This window comes from Solanum pennellii, chromosome 5 (genome assembly GCF_001406875.1).
Source record: "Solanum pennellii chromosome 5, SPENNV200".
Lineage (NCBI taxonomy): Eukaryota > Viridiplantae > Streptophyta > Magnoliopsida > Solanales > Solanaceae > Solanum > Solanum pennellii.
In genome coordinates, this window is record NC_028641.1 from 821838 (window position 1) to 839683 (window position 17846).

Below are 17846 nucleotides of genomic sequence, written 5' to 3' on the forward strand. Positions count from 1 at the left end.
ATTGATAAAAATAAGTGAATTGTTAATAGTTTAAAATAGGAAAATGATTAGAAATATATTTGAATTTAATTTGAAATTATTGTAATAATATCGAATATCGAAAATGATATTTTATTTTTGTACTATTTAATAGTGTATTTTAAAGGTATATATGTGTCCTCATGGATATTATAAATATTTCATCATTATAAATAGTAACATGACCATATGGGCATATATATCGTTAAAATATTCAATTAAATAGTGCATGGGTAAAAGATCTTCCATAAAGTTTGGTATCGTAACAATAATTTCGATCATTTTTGGAAATTTTCACAAAATTACAGTTTCATTCTGATGATAACCCCGAGCCATTTCCGAATGAGTTTTGGAATTGATTTAAAAATTTTGAGTAAAAAGTTGTGACTTATGTATGTTTTTGAATTTAAAAGGCTAAAGTTGCTTAAAAGTCAGTTTTCGTGTCTTTTGAAGTTTCGATTGTTATAATAGAATTATATTGATTCATCAATCCCGTAATATGAAAATTGATCCAAGAGAGTTTTTGATTTCAGATTCAGAGTCCTTTTGAGGATTTACGGTCCTAAGTTGGAGATTGTTAGCTTTTAACCTTGGAATTGGCTTTGGTAAATGTTTGGGGTTCAGATGCTCGAATCGAAAATTCGAGAGTTCTGCTAGATGCGGGTAATAATTTTAGACCTAGGTGAGGTCTTGTTGAATCTTCTGAGGTCCCCAACGTGATTTACCCGTTTTTAGACATAATGTTAGTTTCTTGTGACTTTCACGAATGTCGGGTTAAGGAGACCTCAGATTCATGCTTCGGCGACTCCATTGAGTCTAAAACGTGGAGTGTAGTCAATTTTCATCTATAAGTTTTCTGTTCTTTCTGTTTTGTTAGATTGAGACAGATTTATCTTGATGCTTATAGACAAGTCTCATCATGTCCATTTTTGAATTATAATACATACTAAGAAAATAATGATTGATATATTGAGTTTATCATTTTACGTCTATTAATTGATAGAATCTCAAATAGATTTACTTGTTACCTTTTCTCAATGACATTAACTTAATGTTAATAAATTGAATGTACAACAAAAGAAGAAAATTGTACTTTCTTGATTTGTCAAAAATGACAAATAAAAATAGAAATAAAATTAAGAAATATTTAATAAATAAATCCAAACAAATGGATATTTACATAAATCTATCCATTCATTTTTACTTGTTAAACTAACTTAACACAGCTATCAAGAAAAATAATACTCATCAACTAAAAATTTTATTGACATATGAGTATGAGGTTTTTTGGCACTCGTCTTCTCTGTCTTAAAGAAAGAAGCCCTCAATTTATTCTAGGTCAAGGATTCAAGATAAGTTACAATACATGCAAATGTTCAAACACAAACATAGCATACACATTAAGCACCATGAAAACGCCTATTCTCGGAGTGTTCCTCTTCTGCATCAGGAAATAAGCTACTCCTACCATCATGGTGATGCTGATCAGTGAATCGACAAACGGCTAAAAAATAGAGGAAGTTAATCACACATAAGAAAGTCATTAGCCAGCAGTAGTAATCTAGATGACCTCTGTTTATGTTTGTGGCGAGCCAACTTGTGTTGCCTCCAGCTGAGGTAGTACTATCCACCACGCTCACCAAGAGACTGTTAATTAAGCCGGCAAGCGCAAGGCCAAACGTGTAAAGAGCTGCTGCAAAGCTGGACATGGTTTTTGGAAATAGACTATATATAAACTCAATCTGTCCAACCACATTCAAAGCCTCAGCCACCCCGTATAGTGCCAACTGTGGTACAAACCACATAGAGGACATGTTTAACACAGTGTTCGGATCATCCTCAAACCCTGCGTTGATTGCCTTATTGCGTCGTATGGTTTCTGTTATAGCTGAAAGTGTCGTACCCACAATGCCCAGAAATAAGCCAATCCCCATTCTGGAAAATGGACTTATCCCAGTCGACAGTCCAGTATACCTAGACAGTAAAGGAACCACTGCACGATCGTAAAAAGCCATCCAGATTGTCAAAGAAAAAACGGTAATCATGCCGAATGATCCTGCTGGGATTTCAAACTGAGGAGTAATGTGTCTATCCACGGTCAATAGTTGATATATCGAAAGTGGCTGACCGAATGACACAAGAAGCATAATACAGGTGGACCACATGGGAAGAACTCTAAGAAAACACTTCATTATTTCGACTTGTTCCACAAAGCAGAGACTCCATGGATCTGAAGCTTTTCCATCAGGTTTCAACTCCACGTGAGGATCTTCAATTATGCAAGCTCTATTCAAACACCTACAATATACAACGAACGAAATGAATCAAAGTGTAACTTGTTTACCCTTACCTCCATTAGGAAAGACGTTTTCTTTATTTGTTTATCTAGAAAAATATTTTCTCCAAAAATCAAACCAACCAAACATGGAAAAATTTTACTATACACACCCTTCAAGTATCTATTTTGAACTCTTCATTTCCTTCAACAAATGCCAAATGAATATGAGTATGAGATGGGTAAACGAAGACCCTTAAGCACACTAATAATTTGCTTAACTAAATGCATTGGACAATTTCATGTAATATAACAAGTCAGTAAAACAAATATTCTACAATAGTAAGCACACGAATGGACATTGAAGATGTCTATATACCATTGAGGAAAAGATAGAGGCGCATATACCTGAAGTCAGTGGATGGTTCGAGGAGCTTTGATTCAGGTGCTTTATAGTAGGAGTCGTCATTATAATTCAGCTGAACATTGATATGTCTTTTTCTGAAGGCTGCGACTGCTACTTGAAACAATCCAGTGAACAAACTCCCTTCGGGTTTTGGTTTTATATAAAGAGGAGATCCAATTAAATAAACGGAAACAGATAAAACCATGAGCAAAGCAGGGACACCAAACCCAACTTGCCAACCAAACTGCACTTGGATATAAACAATTACAGTAATTGCAACAGTGATAGAAATTCCTACACTAGCATAAAACCAGTTGAAATAGGTATCCATAACTCTCTCATTATCTGGATTTCGTTTGTTCTCTAATTGATCAGCACCAAATGCTACTGAACAAGGTCTAACAAAACCAGCACCAATGGCAATAAGCCCAAAAGAACACAAAATTACAGCAAGTTGCGTTGATGTTGCTGCGTTACAATCAAGTTGATACTGACCACAGGGTAACGGCCTAAGTTGTGGAAATATTGTAGTGAGCCAAAGAAGTATCATTCCCTGATGAGATAAAAGGAATAAACAGAACTAAGTCTATAACCTAAAGTTGTGATAATTTCATTTGTGTTTGCATATACCCAATCAGATCTTTAATTTGGGATTTTAACATGACAAATTGTGTAAGTGAACTTACAATTAGACTGGAGATAGTTCCAATAGCAATAGCCCTAAACCTTCCAATGTAAGAATCAGAAATAAAAGCCCCAAAAATAGCCAATCCATTTGAAAGTGCTGACCATAAATTCAACAAAACTGAAGCACGAGCAGCATCCATGTTGTAAAATTTTGTTATATAGAGTATCATGTTTGGTTGCAAACCAAAACTTGCTACTCTCTCACATGATTCATTCACTACAAAAAAGTAAAAACAACTATGTGACACAATGAAACAAGCTAAGAAATAAGAAAGAGCAAAAGAAGAAAACAAATATACCTATAATGAAAGGAATGGTTTTTACACCACCCTTTGTTGAATTTTGTGAGTGATTTAGTAAAAACTCTTCTTCTTCTTCTGGTTTATTCCCCATTTTCTTTCTTTCTTGTTAACTCCAAAGAGAGTGGAAGAAAGAGAGAAGCTTTTGAGAGATAAATGTAAATGCATGCTAAAAAAGAAGCCTTTGTTTAAGAGGGGTGCTGATTGACACTCGTCAAAGTCTTAGGCATGTCTCCTACTCGCTCTCGTAACACTTTTCGTATTTCAAAATTTAAATAAATTTATTTTTTATTGTAATTTTTTATTAATATTTTTAATATTTTAAATTATCAATTATTATGATTTATAGTATTCTTTACGTAGTTTATAAATATATAAATTTTATTTCAAAAAAATTGAAAATTTCATATATAAATACCTAGTCAAAATTAAAATATTTAACTTTCAAAAAATAAAAAATATCTTATAAAATAAAACAAAAAGAGTATTCAATTATCTTACTTTTCTTTTTTAAAATTAATGTTGTCATTTTCAAAGACAACAAAAAAAATATAAGATTTATTTGATTTCACCATCTATGACATTAACTTTTATTAATGAAGGTAGAATAAGCAAAAGTGATTTATTTATAGTATTTCCTTTACAAATCATTAATAGAAAAAGAAATTAGTTTGGTCAGAAAGGAGAGGCTAAAGCCTTAAAGAGATCCTTTTATTTACAATTTATTAATGAATTTGGGATGTAAGTATTAGTGTGATGTTTTAATATTAATAAAAATATATTACATGTCGGATGATGTAACATGATATATTTACTGATTGATATTATATTTATCTTTTTTTACTTTCATCATTTGTGAAAAAAAATAGTTATTATAAATAATTAAGTTAATTTGAAATTTATAAAATATCTCAATAATTTCAATATTTTAAAATAAAAAAAGTAATAAATATGATGTTTCTTTTTCAAAAAAACTTAAAAATAGTGTTTCATTGAATTAAGATATTTAGAGGATACAAAATTTAATTGAAATGATTGAGTGGACCAAACCAATGAATTACTAATTCATTGTATGATTTAAGTAATTCAAGTTAAATACAAAGATCTTTTAAAATTATGAATCACCGCTAACATGTTACTTGGAATTGTAGAGAAAATAAATTAAAATTAAAATACTTTTTAGAATTAATGAAATAAAATATTTTTTAAAAAAAGCCAAACATATCACTTGACATAATATCAAATAAAATAAATATATAAATCGCAAAGTATGGGATTGTATGTTGTTAGATAGATCATTGTAGAAGCTCAGAGCAATTTAATGTTGAAATTAATTCTGATAAAATCATTTATTAGATACCATTCTTTATTTATTGTTCAAAAAATAGCATATACTGTATAAATTTTTTGAAGATGATATTTTTTTAGAAAAATATTTTCATATTATTACAAAAAATAATAGTAATTACTAATTTTGATATAATGTATTCAAAAATCAAAGACAGTAATACTTCCTCCATTTCATATTATCTAACCTAAGTTGACCTCATATATACTTTTATATATAAAAGTTTAATTAGAGGTGTATTTTACTAAATTAATATTATTAATTATGTTTTAAAATTCTAAAATTTGATTATTATATTTTATAATGTTAGTCAATAAGTGTAATTTATTGATGACATTATTTTTCACTTAAAAATATTAATTAAAATGTATTTATTTTAATCATCTCATGTAGGATTTTGATGTGTTATTTTGACATTATTTTTAATAATCAAAATATAGTATGCGTTACATTCACAAATGATATGTAAGTGTGAAATTGAAGTGGAACCATTTATTATCTATGCCAATAATGATTTTCCTAGTAAAAGTAAAAACTATGCATAACTTTATTTATATAATCAAGGCGGAATTTGAAATTCATCTTATGAGATAACATTATGAGATCAAATAAGCATGAAATTTCATGTTTAAATATTAATTTTATCTCATAATTTTATATTACAATATAAAAAAATTTATCAAATAGACGTTTCCCCACTTGCAATAAAATATATTTTATTTCATTTAATATTTCTGTTATATTCGTATACTTTAAATCACATCAATAAAAATGACACATAACAAATTTACATTATACTTTATCAATTACATATTCCTTATTTTTAATTTCACTATGTCTTTTTTCACTCCATCCTTTTCTTTTTATCAGCCCTTTGACCATTTCTCTCCATTTTTTTATATTACATTGAAGATATCATTATAAGTTTGATAACATCACTGCCCTAAATAATTTTCTACTAAATAAAATAATGCTATCACTTTATATTAGATATTTTTTCCTTTAAATCTTGTATTTATCTTTTTTTTTCTGGTTTTAGTTAGTTAGTCAAATATTTTATGTTTACACTCTTTTTATGTGTGAAATTACTGTGTTGTTCTAATTTAATTATTAAGTTCTCACATAGGCTTAGTCAACAACAAGAGGAGGTTTAAAAGATTTATATATTAATAAGTTTAAATATTCAGTTGATAGATTCATAATAAAAAAAAATTGATTGTTAATCTAAATCAAATAAAAGGATCCGTACATTGTTTCGTCCACTAACAAACTCAAAACCTAAATGAGGCGAAACAACGTTATACAAACTAAAATAATTTCTATATCTTTTATTGGCTTATAATTATTTTCTAAATAAAATAAAATAAAAAATAATAAAATAAGATTGGATACAAAGGACATGTTGCCATTCATAAGCTAATCGATTTGACCATGCGATATGGTATCATGGTATAGACTATTATGAAGAGGGTAATTATACACGATCAATTACATCCAATCACTCAGTGACCAGGTTATTACATAATTAAACAAGATGTAATTACACTCAACTATATCAAATCAATTATCAGGGTAATTTTCTAAACATGCTCTAAGTATTTTAAATTTTATGATCTTAAATTAAAAATATATTAAATATTTTTTAATCTTGTGATATTAAATATGATAAGTGAAAAATTGAAATTAAAGAATTAGATAAGGCGGTGGGGTGTGTGTGTGTGTGTGTGTGTGTATATATATATATATATATATATATATATATATAGAAAAAGGGTAAAAAATACACTTGAACTATTCGAAATAGCTCATATATACTCTGGAACTATATTTCGGCTCAAATATACCCTTCCCCTCAAACTATAGGGTCAAAAATACCCTTCTCATTAACAAGATATGTTAAACGCCACTTGGATGCCATGTGGATGTTATACGGAAAATGGAGAAAATTGAGAGAAATTAGGGGTACGTTTATTTTCTACGCGGCATGAGTGAAACTTTATTAACTTACGTGGCATGCCATATGACATCCACATGACATCTAAGTGGCATGCCATGTGACATCCACATAGCGTCTAAGTGGCATTTAACCGATTCTGTTAATGAGAAGGGTATTTTTGACCCTATAGTTTGACGATAAGAGTATATTTGAGCCAAAATATACTTTGAATATATTTAAGCTATTTCTGATAGTTTAAGGATATTTTTAATCCTTTTCTATATATATAAATATATATATAAATGAACGAAAAAGGGAACTTTAATAATGGATGGTAACTTTGGACTATTATGAAGCTTCCAATATTAAACTTTAGTCTGTTTTTATACAATTCTTGTCTAGTCACTTACTGGTTCCTAAATAACACTATCACTCTATACTAAATATTTACTATATTCTTCCTTTTAATTCTGTTCTATTTGTTTTAAACAATTTTTAGTCTAAAATACAATGTTTACGCTCCTTTTATGTGTGAAATCACACATTTGTTTTAATTTGACTATCAAGTTGTCATATGGGCTTGATTAACGGTTAAAGGAATTTAAAATCGTGAATAAAAATATTCTAATTGATAATTCGGATCAAATAGAATTTCTTTTAAAATTATTTCGTTCAATATTTAATGAAACGTGAAGCAACACAAACTCATAACCAAAATAAGCGAAAACAAAGTAAAATGAACTAAAATAATGAGGAGAAAATGTAACCATAAATAAGGAGTATTTATGCCATTTTCCAATAATTCTTTTTTGTCTTAAAAAATAATAATAATAAATTTTTATAAAGAAAAGTAAAACACTTAAACTACTATAAATAACCTATTATCTTTCGTAATAATCTAAATCTCATATTTTTTGCTTTCTTAAAAAAGGAAGAAGAAGTTACTATTATTATTTTCTAAAGGAAGTAATATACTTAACTTCATACAAACGCTATATAATTTTTCATATTAATTTAAGTTACACCTTATATTTAATTGTCTTAAAATGTTTATAACTATTTTTTCTAGAAAAAAGTAAGACAATACGGAAAAAGCATGTTAAAGGTATATTTTTATCATCTTAGAAAAGTAACTCTACACATATTTTTATTAAGTAGTCCCTTTGTTTAGTTTTATTCGTTATATTCAATTTATATGAGTCAATTAGATTAATTTTTAAAATTAAATTAATTTAATATTTAAATTTTAGATATTAAAAATTATATGAAAAAAACTATTTTCTTGGTTTCAATTTTATTAACCTATTTTGATTTGATACGAAATTTTTAAAAAATAAATAAATTTTTTAAATTTAAAAATCTTTTAACAAAATAATATCAATATATCCTTTAATCGCATTGTATTATCCTTTAATCGCGTTGTATTGAATATGAAAAGTTAAAGGGATAATGTACCTCAACCTATGCACGAAATCTCAGATACACACTTATACTATACTAAGGTCCTATTATCCCTGAACTTATTTTATAAGTAATTTTTTACGCATTTTCGACCTACGTGGCACTAGCTTGAAAAAAAAGCCAACCAGCGTTGGGCCTACAAGATAGTGTCACGTAGGCCAAAAAGAAGTAGAAAATTATTAATAAAATAAGTTCAGGGGATAATATGACCTTAGTATAGTATAAGTGTGTCTGTGAAATTTCGGATATAGATTAAGAGGGTACTTGTACGTTATCCCGGAGTAAAAACATGAAATTGAAAAAGATGGGGCAGGGAGGTGGATTTCATTTTTTTTGAAATGGACCAAAGAAAGAAACTTCCACCATCAAACTTTAGTCTGATTTATATACACTTTTTGTCACTCCATTTAGACTCCTTCATGTACTATGCATCTTTTCTGTTGGGAGATTTATACTCAAAAATTCTTTCTTTGTTTCACTCTGATTTGAATAACAAATATTTGGAAAAAAATGGGCAAAAACACTGAACAAGAAGAGTTTTTATTGAATCACTCACAAAATTCAACAAAAGGAGGTTTAAAAACAATTCCTTTCATCATAGGTATGTGTAAATTGTAATAATTTTGTCTTCTCTCTTTACTCTTTGTTTGTAATTTGTTTAATTGATTCATTGTGTTGCATTGTAGTGAATGAATCATTTGAGAGATTGGCAAGTTTTGGTTTGCAACCAAATATGATAATCTACATAACAAAATTTTACAACATTAATGCTGCTCATGCTTCAGTTTTGATTAATTTATGGTCAGCACTTTCAAATGTATTGTCTATTTTGGGAGCTTTTATTTCTGATTCTTACATTGGAAGGTTTAGGGCTGTGGCTATTGGAACCATCTCTAGTCTAATTGTAAGTTCAATTTGTCCTGTTTTTTAATTCTTTTAAAGATTAGAAACTTGACATACTCAAAACTCCCTTATGTTATACAACTTTATTCTTTTGGCCTACAGGGAATGCTTGTTCTTTGGCTCACAACAATATTTCCACAACTCAGGCCGTTACCCTGCGGTCAGTATCAACATGATTGTAATGGAACAACAGCAGCACAACTTGCTGCAATTTTGTGTTCTTTTGGGCTTATTTCAATTGGTGCTGGTTTTGTTAGACCTTGTTCCATTGCATTGGGTGCAGACCAATTGGGTAACAAAGAAAATCTAGATAACGAGAGACTTCTGGATAGCTATTTCAGTTGGTTCTATGCAAGTGTCGGAGTTTCAATTGTTCTTGCAGTTACTGTAATTGTTTATATCCAAGATCATTTTGGTTGGCAAGTTGGGTTTGGTGTCCCTGCTTTGCTCATGGTTTTATCTGTTTCCGTTTTCTTGATTGGATCTCCTCATTATATCAAAGCAAAAGCTGAAGGGAGTTTGTTCACTGGATTGTTCCAAGTAGCAGTCGCAGCCTTCAGAAAAAGACATATCAATGTTCAGCTGAATTATAATGACGACTCCTACTATAAAGCACCTGAATCAGAGCTCCTCGAACCATCCACGGACTTCAGGTATACGTGCCTCCATCTTTTCCTCAATGGTATAGACATCACCAATATCTATTCGTGATTCATTATATATTATATTATAGGTGTTTGAATAGAGCTTGCATAATTGAAGATCCTCACATGGAGTTGAAACCTGATGGAAAAGCTTCAGATCCATGGAGTCTCTGCTCTGTCGAACAAGTCAAAATAATGAAGTGTTTTCTTACCGTTCTTCCCATGTGGTCCACCTGTATTATGCTTCTTGTATCGTTCAGTCAACCACTGTCGATATATCAACTACTGACCGTGGATAGACACATTACCCCTCAGTTTGAAATCCCAGCAGGATCATTCGGCATGATTACTGTTCTTTCTTTGACAATCTGGATGGCTTTTTACGATCGTGCATTGGTGCCTTTACTGTCAAGGTATACTGGACTGCCGACTGGGATAAGTCCATTTTCCAGAATGGGGATTGGCTTATTTCTGAGCATTGTAGCTACAGTACTTTCAGCTATAACAGAAACCATACGACGCAATAAGGCAATCAACGCAGGGTTTGAGGATGACCCGAATGCTGTGTTAAACATGTCCTCTATGTGGTTTGTACCACAGTTGGCACTATACGGGGTGGCTGAGGCTCTGAATGTGGTTGGACAGATTGAGTTCATATACAGTCTATTTCCAAAAACCATGTCCAGCTTTGCAGCAGCTCTTTACACGTTTGGCCTTGCGCTTTCCAACTTAATTAGTAGTCTCTTGGTGAGCGTGGTGGATAATATTACCTCAGCCAGAGGCAACACAAGCTGGCTCGCGACCAACATAAACAGAGGTCACCTAGATTACTACTGCTGGCTAATGACTTTCTTATGTGTGATTAACTTCCTCTATTTTCTAGCCGTTTGTCGGTTTACTGATAAGCAAAAACATGATGATAGGAGTAGCTTATTTCCTGAGGCAGAAGAGGAACACTCTGAGAATAAGTGTTTCCATGGTGTTTAATTATAACAATCAAGTGTGTACACTATGTTTATATATGTCTGAATCATTTCTGAGGATATTTTCAAATATACTTTAATAGAGTCTTCAAATTTTCATAGCACATACTTCCATCTTAAGTAATTGAACAATGTTTGAATCAAGAATTTTAACATAAATACGTTTTTATCGTTCATTTCATCAGCACTAAAAATATTTTTTTTCAAACTATCTTTTTTGAGAACCAACAGATTTTGATGAATTTTACTGTTGAAAAAGATTTAGAGGCAAAGGGGAATAGCAAGACAAAAAACATCTCCTCCAAAAATTTAAGAATTCTCAATTCACAAATTCGAAACATAACTTGTCCATTTTCTTCGACTTTCTTTCATTACATAGTCATACGTAAAACTACACCCTTTAATTTGACCTCATTTCATATTTATTCTTTTCAATTTTAAGTGTGCACAAGTAGAGGCGGGGTCAAGATTAAAAATTTGGAGTTTCTAATCAATTTGTTTTGGGGTTCACAAGTTAATTTATATAAATTTTTTTTAATTTTCTAATACAAATATAAAATTTACGAAAATGCTATGAAGGAAAACAATTTCGGGGAAATATCCAATTATCTCATGTTTGATTGATTTAAAATGTTTTCCCAAATTCACTTGTTTTTCTCAAATTTAAAGAAAATAATTTCCTTTAAAAAATTAAGGAAAACATTTCGGAAAAATGTCCAATCATCTCATATTTGATAGACTTAAATGTTGTAAAAAATGTTTTCCCAAATTCATTTGTTTTTCTCAAATTTTAAAAAAATAATTTTTATTTCAAAAATTAAGAAAAACATTTTCAAAACTCTAATTCTAACCTTCAATTTTATTTTTTCTTACATTACCCTGTACTTGACTCTCCGCATCCCAAAAAAGAATTATAATTTTTTTAAATAAATTTCCATACCCCAAACAAAAAATAATAAATAAAATTAAAATAATTTTGAAAAATTTTCAAATATGAGATATTTCAAACTCCTTAATTAATGATTCAATAACTGGAAAAAATTGATGAGAACCTCCGTAATGATTTGAAGAACTATTACCTATACTCACGCCATTTTTAATGCATAGTTTCGATATGTATTTTGATATTTATCCCTAAAAATATCTTCCGTAATATTAATATTAACTCTTTTAATATTTCAGGTTAAGGGAAGTCACAAGAAATGCAAATGATTCAGATATAAACATAGCGTACACACTTGATTGATACAATTAAGCACCATGGAAACACTTATTCATGGAGTGTTCCTCTTCTGCCTCAGGAAATAAACTACTTCTACCATCATGGTGATGCTGATCAGTAAATCGACAAACGGCTAAAAAATAAAGGAAGTTAATCACACACAAGAAAGTCATTAGCCAGCAGTAGTAATCTAGATGACCTCTGTTTATGTTGGTCGCCAGCCAGCTTGTGTTGTCTCCAGCTGAGGTAATACTATCCACCACGCTCACCAAGAAACTGTTAATTAAGTTGGCAAGCGCAAGGCCAAACGTGTAAAGAGCTGCTGCAAAGCTGGACATGGTTTTCGGAAATAGACTGTATATGAACTCAATCTGTCCAATCACATTCAAAGCCTCAGCCACCCCGTATAGTGCCAACTGTGGTACAAACCACATAGAGGACATGTTTAACATAGCATTCGGATCATCCTCAAACCCAACATTGATTGCCTTATTGCGTCGTATGGTTTCTGTTATAGCTGAAAGTACCGTAGCCACAATGCCTAGAAATAAGCCGATCCCCATTCTGGAAAATGAACTTATCCCAGTCGGCACTCCAGTATACCTAGACAGTAAAGGCACCAAAACACGATCGTAAAAAGCCATCCAGATCGTCAAAGAAAGAACGGTAATCATGCCAAATGATCCTGCTGGGATTTCAAACTGAGGAGTAATGTGTCTATCCACGGTAAGTAGTTGATAAATCGAAAGTGGCTGACTGAACGATACAAGAAGCATAATACAGGTGGACCACATGGGAAGAACGGTAAGAAAACACTTCATTATTTTGACTTGTTCCACAGAGCAGAGACTCCATGGATCTGAAGCTTTTCCATCAGGTTTCAACTCCATGTAAGGATCTTCAATTATGCAAGCTCTATTCAAACACCTATAATATAATATACAATGAATCACGACAGATATTGATGATGTCTATACCATTGAGGAAAAGATGGAGGCACATATACCTGAAGTCCGTGGATGGTTCGAGGAGCTCTGATTCAGGTGTTCTATAGTAGGAGTCGTCATTATAATTCAATTGAACATTGATATGTCTTTTTCTGAAGGCTGCGACTGCTACTTGAAACAATCCAGTGAACAAACTCCCTTTAGGTTTTGCTTTGATATAATGAGGAGATCCAATCAAGAAAACAGAAACAGATAAAACCATGAGCAAAGCAGGAACACCAAACCCAACTTGCCAACCAAAATGATCTTGGATATAAACAATTACAGTAACTGCAAGAACAATTGCAACTCCGATACTGGCATAGAACCAATTGAAATAGCTATCCATAAGTCTCTCGTTATCTGGATTTTCTTTGTGCTCCAATTGGTCTGCACCCAATGCTATGGAACAAGGTCTAACAAAACCAGCACCAATGGAAATAAGCCCAAAAGAACACAAAATTGCAGCAAGTTGTGCTGCTGTTGTTCCATTACAATCATGTTGATACTGACCGCAGGGTAACGGCCTGAGTTGTGGAAATATTGTTGTGAGCCAAAGAACAAGCATTCCCTGTAGGCCAAAAGAATAAAGTTGTATAACACAAGAGAGTTTTGAGTATGTCAAGTTTCTAATCTTTAAAAGAACAGGACAAACTGAACTTACTATTAGGCTAGAGATGGTTCCAATAGCCACAGCCCTAAACCTTCCAAGGTAAGAATCAGAAATAAAAGCTCCCAAAACAGACAATACATTTGAAAGTGCTGACCATAAATTAATCAAAACTGAAGCATGAGCAGCATTAATGTTGTAAAATTTTGTTATGTAGATTATCATATTTGGTTGCAAACCAAAACTTGCCAATCTCTCAAATGATTCATTCACTACAATGCAACACAATGAATCAATTAAACAAAATTACAAACAAAGAGTAAAGTGAGAAGACAAAATTATTACAATTTACACATACCTATGATGAAAGGAATGGTTTTTAAACCTCCCTTTGTTGAATTTTGTGAGTGATTCAATAAAAATTCTTTTTCTTCTGTATTGTTTCCCATGTTCTTCGAATTCTTCTTTCAGTCTAACCTCTTGTAATTACTGTTACTTCGATCATACATATTGGAAATGTAAACTTTCGGCTATTACCACGTGATTCGGGTAGCTGACTTTATGCGTAAGTCGGGAACACGTATAAATTTTATCCTATCTTAATTTTGTCATATTTTTTTCAGTGACCTGAGTTAGATAAATATATGACGAAGTTTTTTTTACCTTTTATTATTTAAATCTTAGTATTAATATTAAAATAGTTCTCGCACTAAATAATATTCCGTGCCAAATACATTAATATAAGATATGACACAATTAAGCACAGGACATGTATAAAATTTGTCATGCCTTAATTTTCCAATATTTTATTAGTGGGATGAGTCAAAACATTGACAAGTATATTTATGTGTGAGATCATGCTATTCCACCTGCCATCATTTGAAATATTTTGTCTATTTATTTATGTTAAATAGTAAAGTAAAATGCACAGTTTGTCGACAACCAGAACAGAAACAAAGAAAGAAGAGGTCAGTGCCAATTTGCACAATCATGTACAGAGAAAAAAACAGCCGGCAGAAAAAATTGAATGTCTCCAAGAAGATGTAAGTCATAGAATCGACCAACGAACAATTCACGGTTATATGGAGTTTCGATTAAATTTGAATAGTCACTACAAGGTCCATATGGGGATGACACTCCTGATTAGTCATCCTGATATTAAATAAAAAAGAGATAATTGTATAGGATGACAAACTAATAATATAAAATAAATATAATAACTACGGTTTGATTTATTTGTTCTTCATAGCAAACTGTTTGTCAGTCCCTCTCTCCCTCATTTTCTCGCTCGCCACTCTTCCTCTCTCGCTCGCTTCCTGTCGCTCGCCTCTCTCGCTTTATACCTTAGAATTGTATAAATTGTGTTTCTTATAGTATAAAGATGAGAGAAAATTGTATATACACATATAGATACATATATTTTTGTCCTATACACTTATAATTGTACAATAAAAGTACTCACCTGCCCAAGTCTCTTTTGCTTTTCTCTCTTTCTCGTTTTATACAAATTCAAATTATATATAATTTCTCTCTTTCTCGTTTTATACAATTCGATTCAATTGTATATTCCCCACCCAAGTCTCTTTTGCTTTTCCCTCTTCCCCATTTTATACAAATTCATATTGTATATAATCGTCCTATACACTTACAATTATACAATTCATTTTATACACTTCGTTTTATACAATTCTCTGTCCAGGTCTCTTTCTCTTTCTCATTTTATACACTTCGTTTTGTACAATTCGCTTCAATTATATATGTATAGCGAATTATACATATATATGTTTGATATGAAACACAATTATGCAAAGTTGCCCAATAAAAAATGGAATAATGTTACCACTACATTACAAACTCATGTTGAGGAAAAAAATACACATATTTCATAGGTATAAAACATAAATACGTTTTTTTAACTTTTTTTAATTTTATATATATTCCCTCCAATTTTGAATATGCACAAGTAGACACTAAAACTTGTATAAAATTGAATAAAAAAGATATATATGTGTTATGTGACATCCTATTTGTGTCCTACGTGGTGTCTTATGTGCATTATACCACATATGACTTGTGTGTTTACTTGTTTAACTTTATACAAATATAAGTGTCTAGTTATGCACACTCAAAATTTAAGGATATAAACATAAAATGAAGTTAAGTTAAACAAAACTGTGAACAGCCCGCACCTATACGAACAAATTGTTAGAAATTGTAAAAATGGCATAATTCATAGTAAGAGTGGAAATTTTATATTGTTAGAAATTGTGAAAAACTAACGTATATGGTATATACGTAGCTAGTGGCGAACACATAATTTTTATTTAGTATGTTAGAAAAATAAATATATAAACGTATAAATAAGTCAAAAAAAAATTTTCAAAGAATGAGACCCTTAAATTCTTTTGAGTTTAAAACCACACTTTTAACATGTTAAAAAGCTAAACTGAAAAAAAAATTAAAACTAAAAAAGTAAATGCTAACTAGGGGATTCAAACCCTGGACGTTACGCTTAGGTTCAAAATAACCTAGGGGATTCAACTTCAAAAAAACTAGACATTATGCGGTGATAAAAATCGCCACAAACGCCCAGAATATCACCACTATAAATTTTCACTGATTTTTAGCATTAAATTGTGATTTTTTGTTTGTTTTCTTCATTGTTTAGAAAATCACAAATGACTCGGAACAGAAAACTCTCATCGATTAAATTTTATAATTTGGGACTGATGAAATTGACGAAATTCTATTTTGACGTTCGAAACTCCAAAAGACTCAAAATCACTTCTAAGCAACTTAGTCTTTCAAAAGCACAATCTTATCAAATTCTCAACTTTTAACTCAAAATGCAAAAATCAACTTCCAAACTCAAACATAAAAGACTATGAGTCGATATTGAAAAACAAAACGATAAATTCACAAAACTTTTTCAAAAATAACCGATCGCATATATAATTTTCACATAAAATAAAATTATACTCTGTTTAAATCTAAATAGATTGATTATATCAACCCTCAATTACAAACATATAAAGTGTGCACATTTCAACCCCACTTCAAGCTACATTATAAGCTAAAAAGATATGATAAAAAGATCAAAGGTAGCTAGGTAGATATGCATATGCTTGCAAAAATTCAATTCAAAAGGGAAATGAACAATGAACTATGTCCCTCTTTTTCTCCCCTTTTTATTTTGAGTGATTCCAAACTGTGTGCTTTTATGTTAAGCAAACAGACATGAAATATTTTTAATATATACACTATAGTATATAAATATGCTTGAAACTTCAATCTTTTATATGGTTAAAATAGATATTGTAACGACCCTCTTAGTCGTTTTATGAATTTTAACCATTTTTTTTATATTAACCTTTCCAATAGCTTTTATAAATAATTTATGACTTAATAAAGTATTATTTTGTTGCTAATAATAATGGGAAAAAAAAATAGAAAATAAATAAATAAATAAATAAAAGGAAATAAAGTCTAAAAGCCCTAATTGTTGAAACTTGAAATAGCGGTGGTAGATGAAAAAAAAAATAAGAAGAAAAGAATGAAGAGCGGAGGAAAAAGACCGAACTCAGGTAACAATCAAATAGTACAATTGATTTTAATTGTTTTAAGTTAATTAATTATTGAATGTATGGAATCTTGTGATATTATTTTTGTTTTGTTTTTGGGATTGGGTAACTAAGCATGTGATGTTTCCTTTGAATTCATTGGATATCAATACTATTGCTACGTATTGGGTGGCTAAGTGGAGAAAAGATGATCACTGACTAATGGTAGTAAATTGGTAAGTATTAGGAATTTTAATTCAAGAGTTACAGTTGATTCACGAAGCAGGCTAGTTTTAATATTTTTCAGATTTTAGTTTTCTATAATTATCACATTATAAAATAAATTTTGGGTATATTGAGAGGGTTAATTGAATATTTGGTTTATTATATTGTATGAAATTATTAGGATTATATTGTTGGAAAAAAAATTAAGACTTAACCCTAAGCTTAAAACTTAGGAATTTGATTATAAAATTGGGTAAATTTTTGGGTCAAGGCTAAACACATA

General features: G+C 30.5%; 3 protein-coding genes across 4 annotated transcripts; 1 reads left to right on the forward strand and 2 right to left on the reverse strand.

Moving 5' to 3' along the window:
* Window positions 1–1149: 1149 nt before the first annotated feature.
* On the reverse strand, window positions 1150–3863 carry LOC107018446 (protein NRT1/ PTR FAMILY 1.2-like). The gene is made up of 4 exons (XM_015218928.2): window positions 3686–3863; window positions 3386–3603; window positions 2702–3252; window positions 1150–2316 (listed from the first exon to the last, which is right to left on the reverse strand). Exons 1-4 carry the CDS (start codon window positions 3777–3779, stop codon window positions 1419–1421), a joined length of 1761 nt encoding a protein of 586 aa, XP_015074414.1. The 5' UTR covers window positions 3780–3863; the 3' UTR covers window positions 1150–1418.
* A 4963-nt stretch (window positions 3864–8826) lies between these two features.
* Window positions 8827–11034, forward strand: LOC107018741 (protein NRT1/ PTR FAMILY 1.2-like). Of its 2 annotated transcripts, none has more exons than XM_015219302.2 (4): window positions 8827–9031; window positions 9117–9334; window positions 9436–9986; window positions 10067–11034. In XM_015219302.2, the coding sequence occupies exons 1-4, from the start codon at window positions 8941–8943 to the stop codon at window positions 10962–10964; spliced, it is 1758 nt and encodes a 585-aa protein (XP_015074788.1). In that variant the 5' UTR covers window positions 8827–8940; the 3' UTR covers window positions 10965–11034. The 2 variants fall into 2 exon arrangements, with proteins under 2 accessions (XP_015074788.1, XP_027772745.1); XM_027916944.1 differs by having other exon boundaries at window positions 8911–9031; window positions 9295–9334.
* A 1119-nt stretch (window positions 11035–12153) lies between these two features.
* Window positions 12154–14360, reverse strand: LOC107019153 (protein NRT1/ PTR FAMILY 1.2-like). The gene is made up of 4 exons (XM_015219728.2): window positions 14137–14360; window positions 13833–14050; window positions 13189–13739; window positions 12154–13109 (listed from the first exon to the last, which is right to left on the reverse strand). Exons 1-4 carry the CDS (start codon window positions 14225–14227, stop codon window positions 12212–12214), a joined length of 1758 nt encoding a protein of 585 aa, XP_015075214.1. The 5' UTR covers window positions 14228–14360; the 3' UTR covers window positions 12154–12211.
* Between the last annotated feature and the right edge of the window lie 3486 nt (window positions 14361–17846).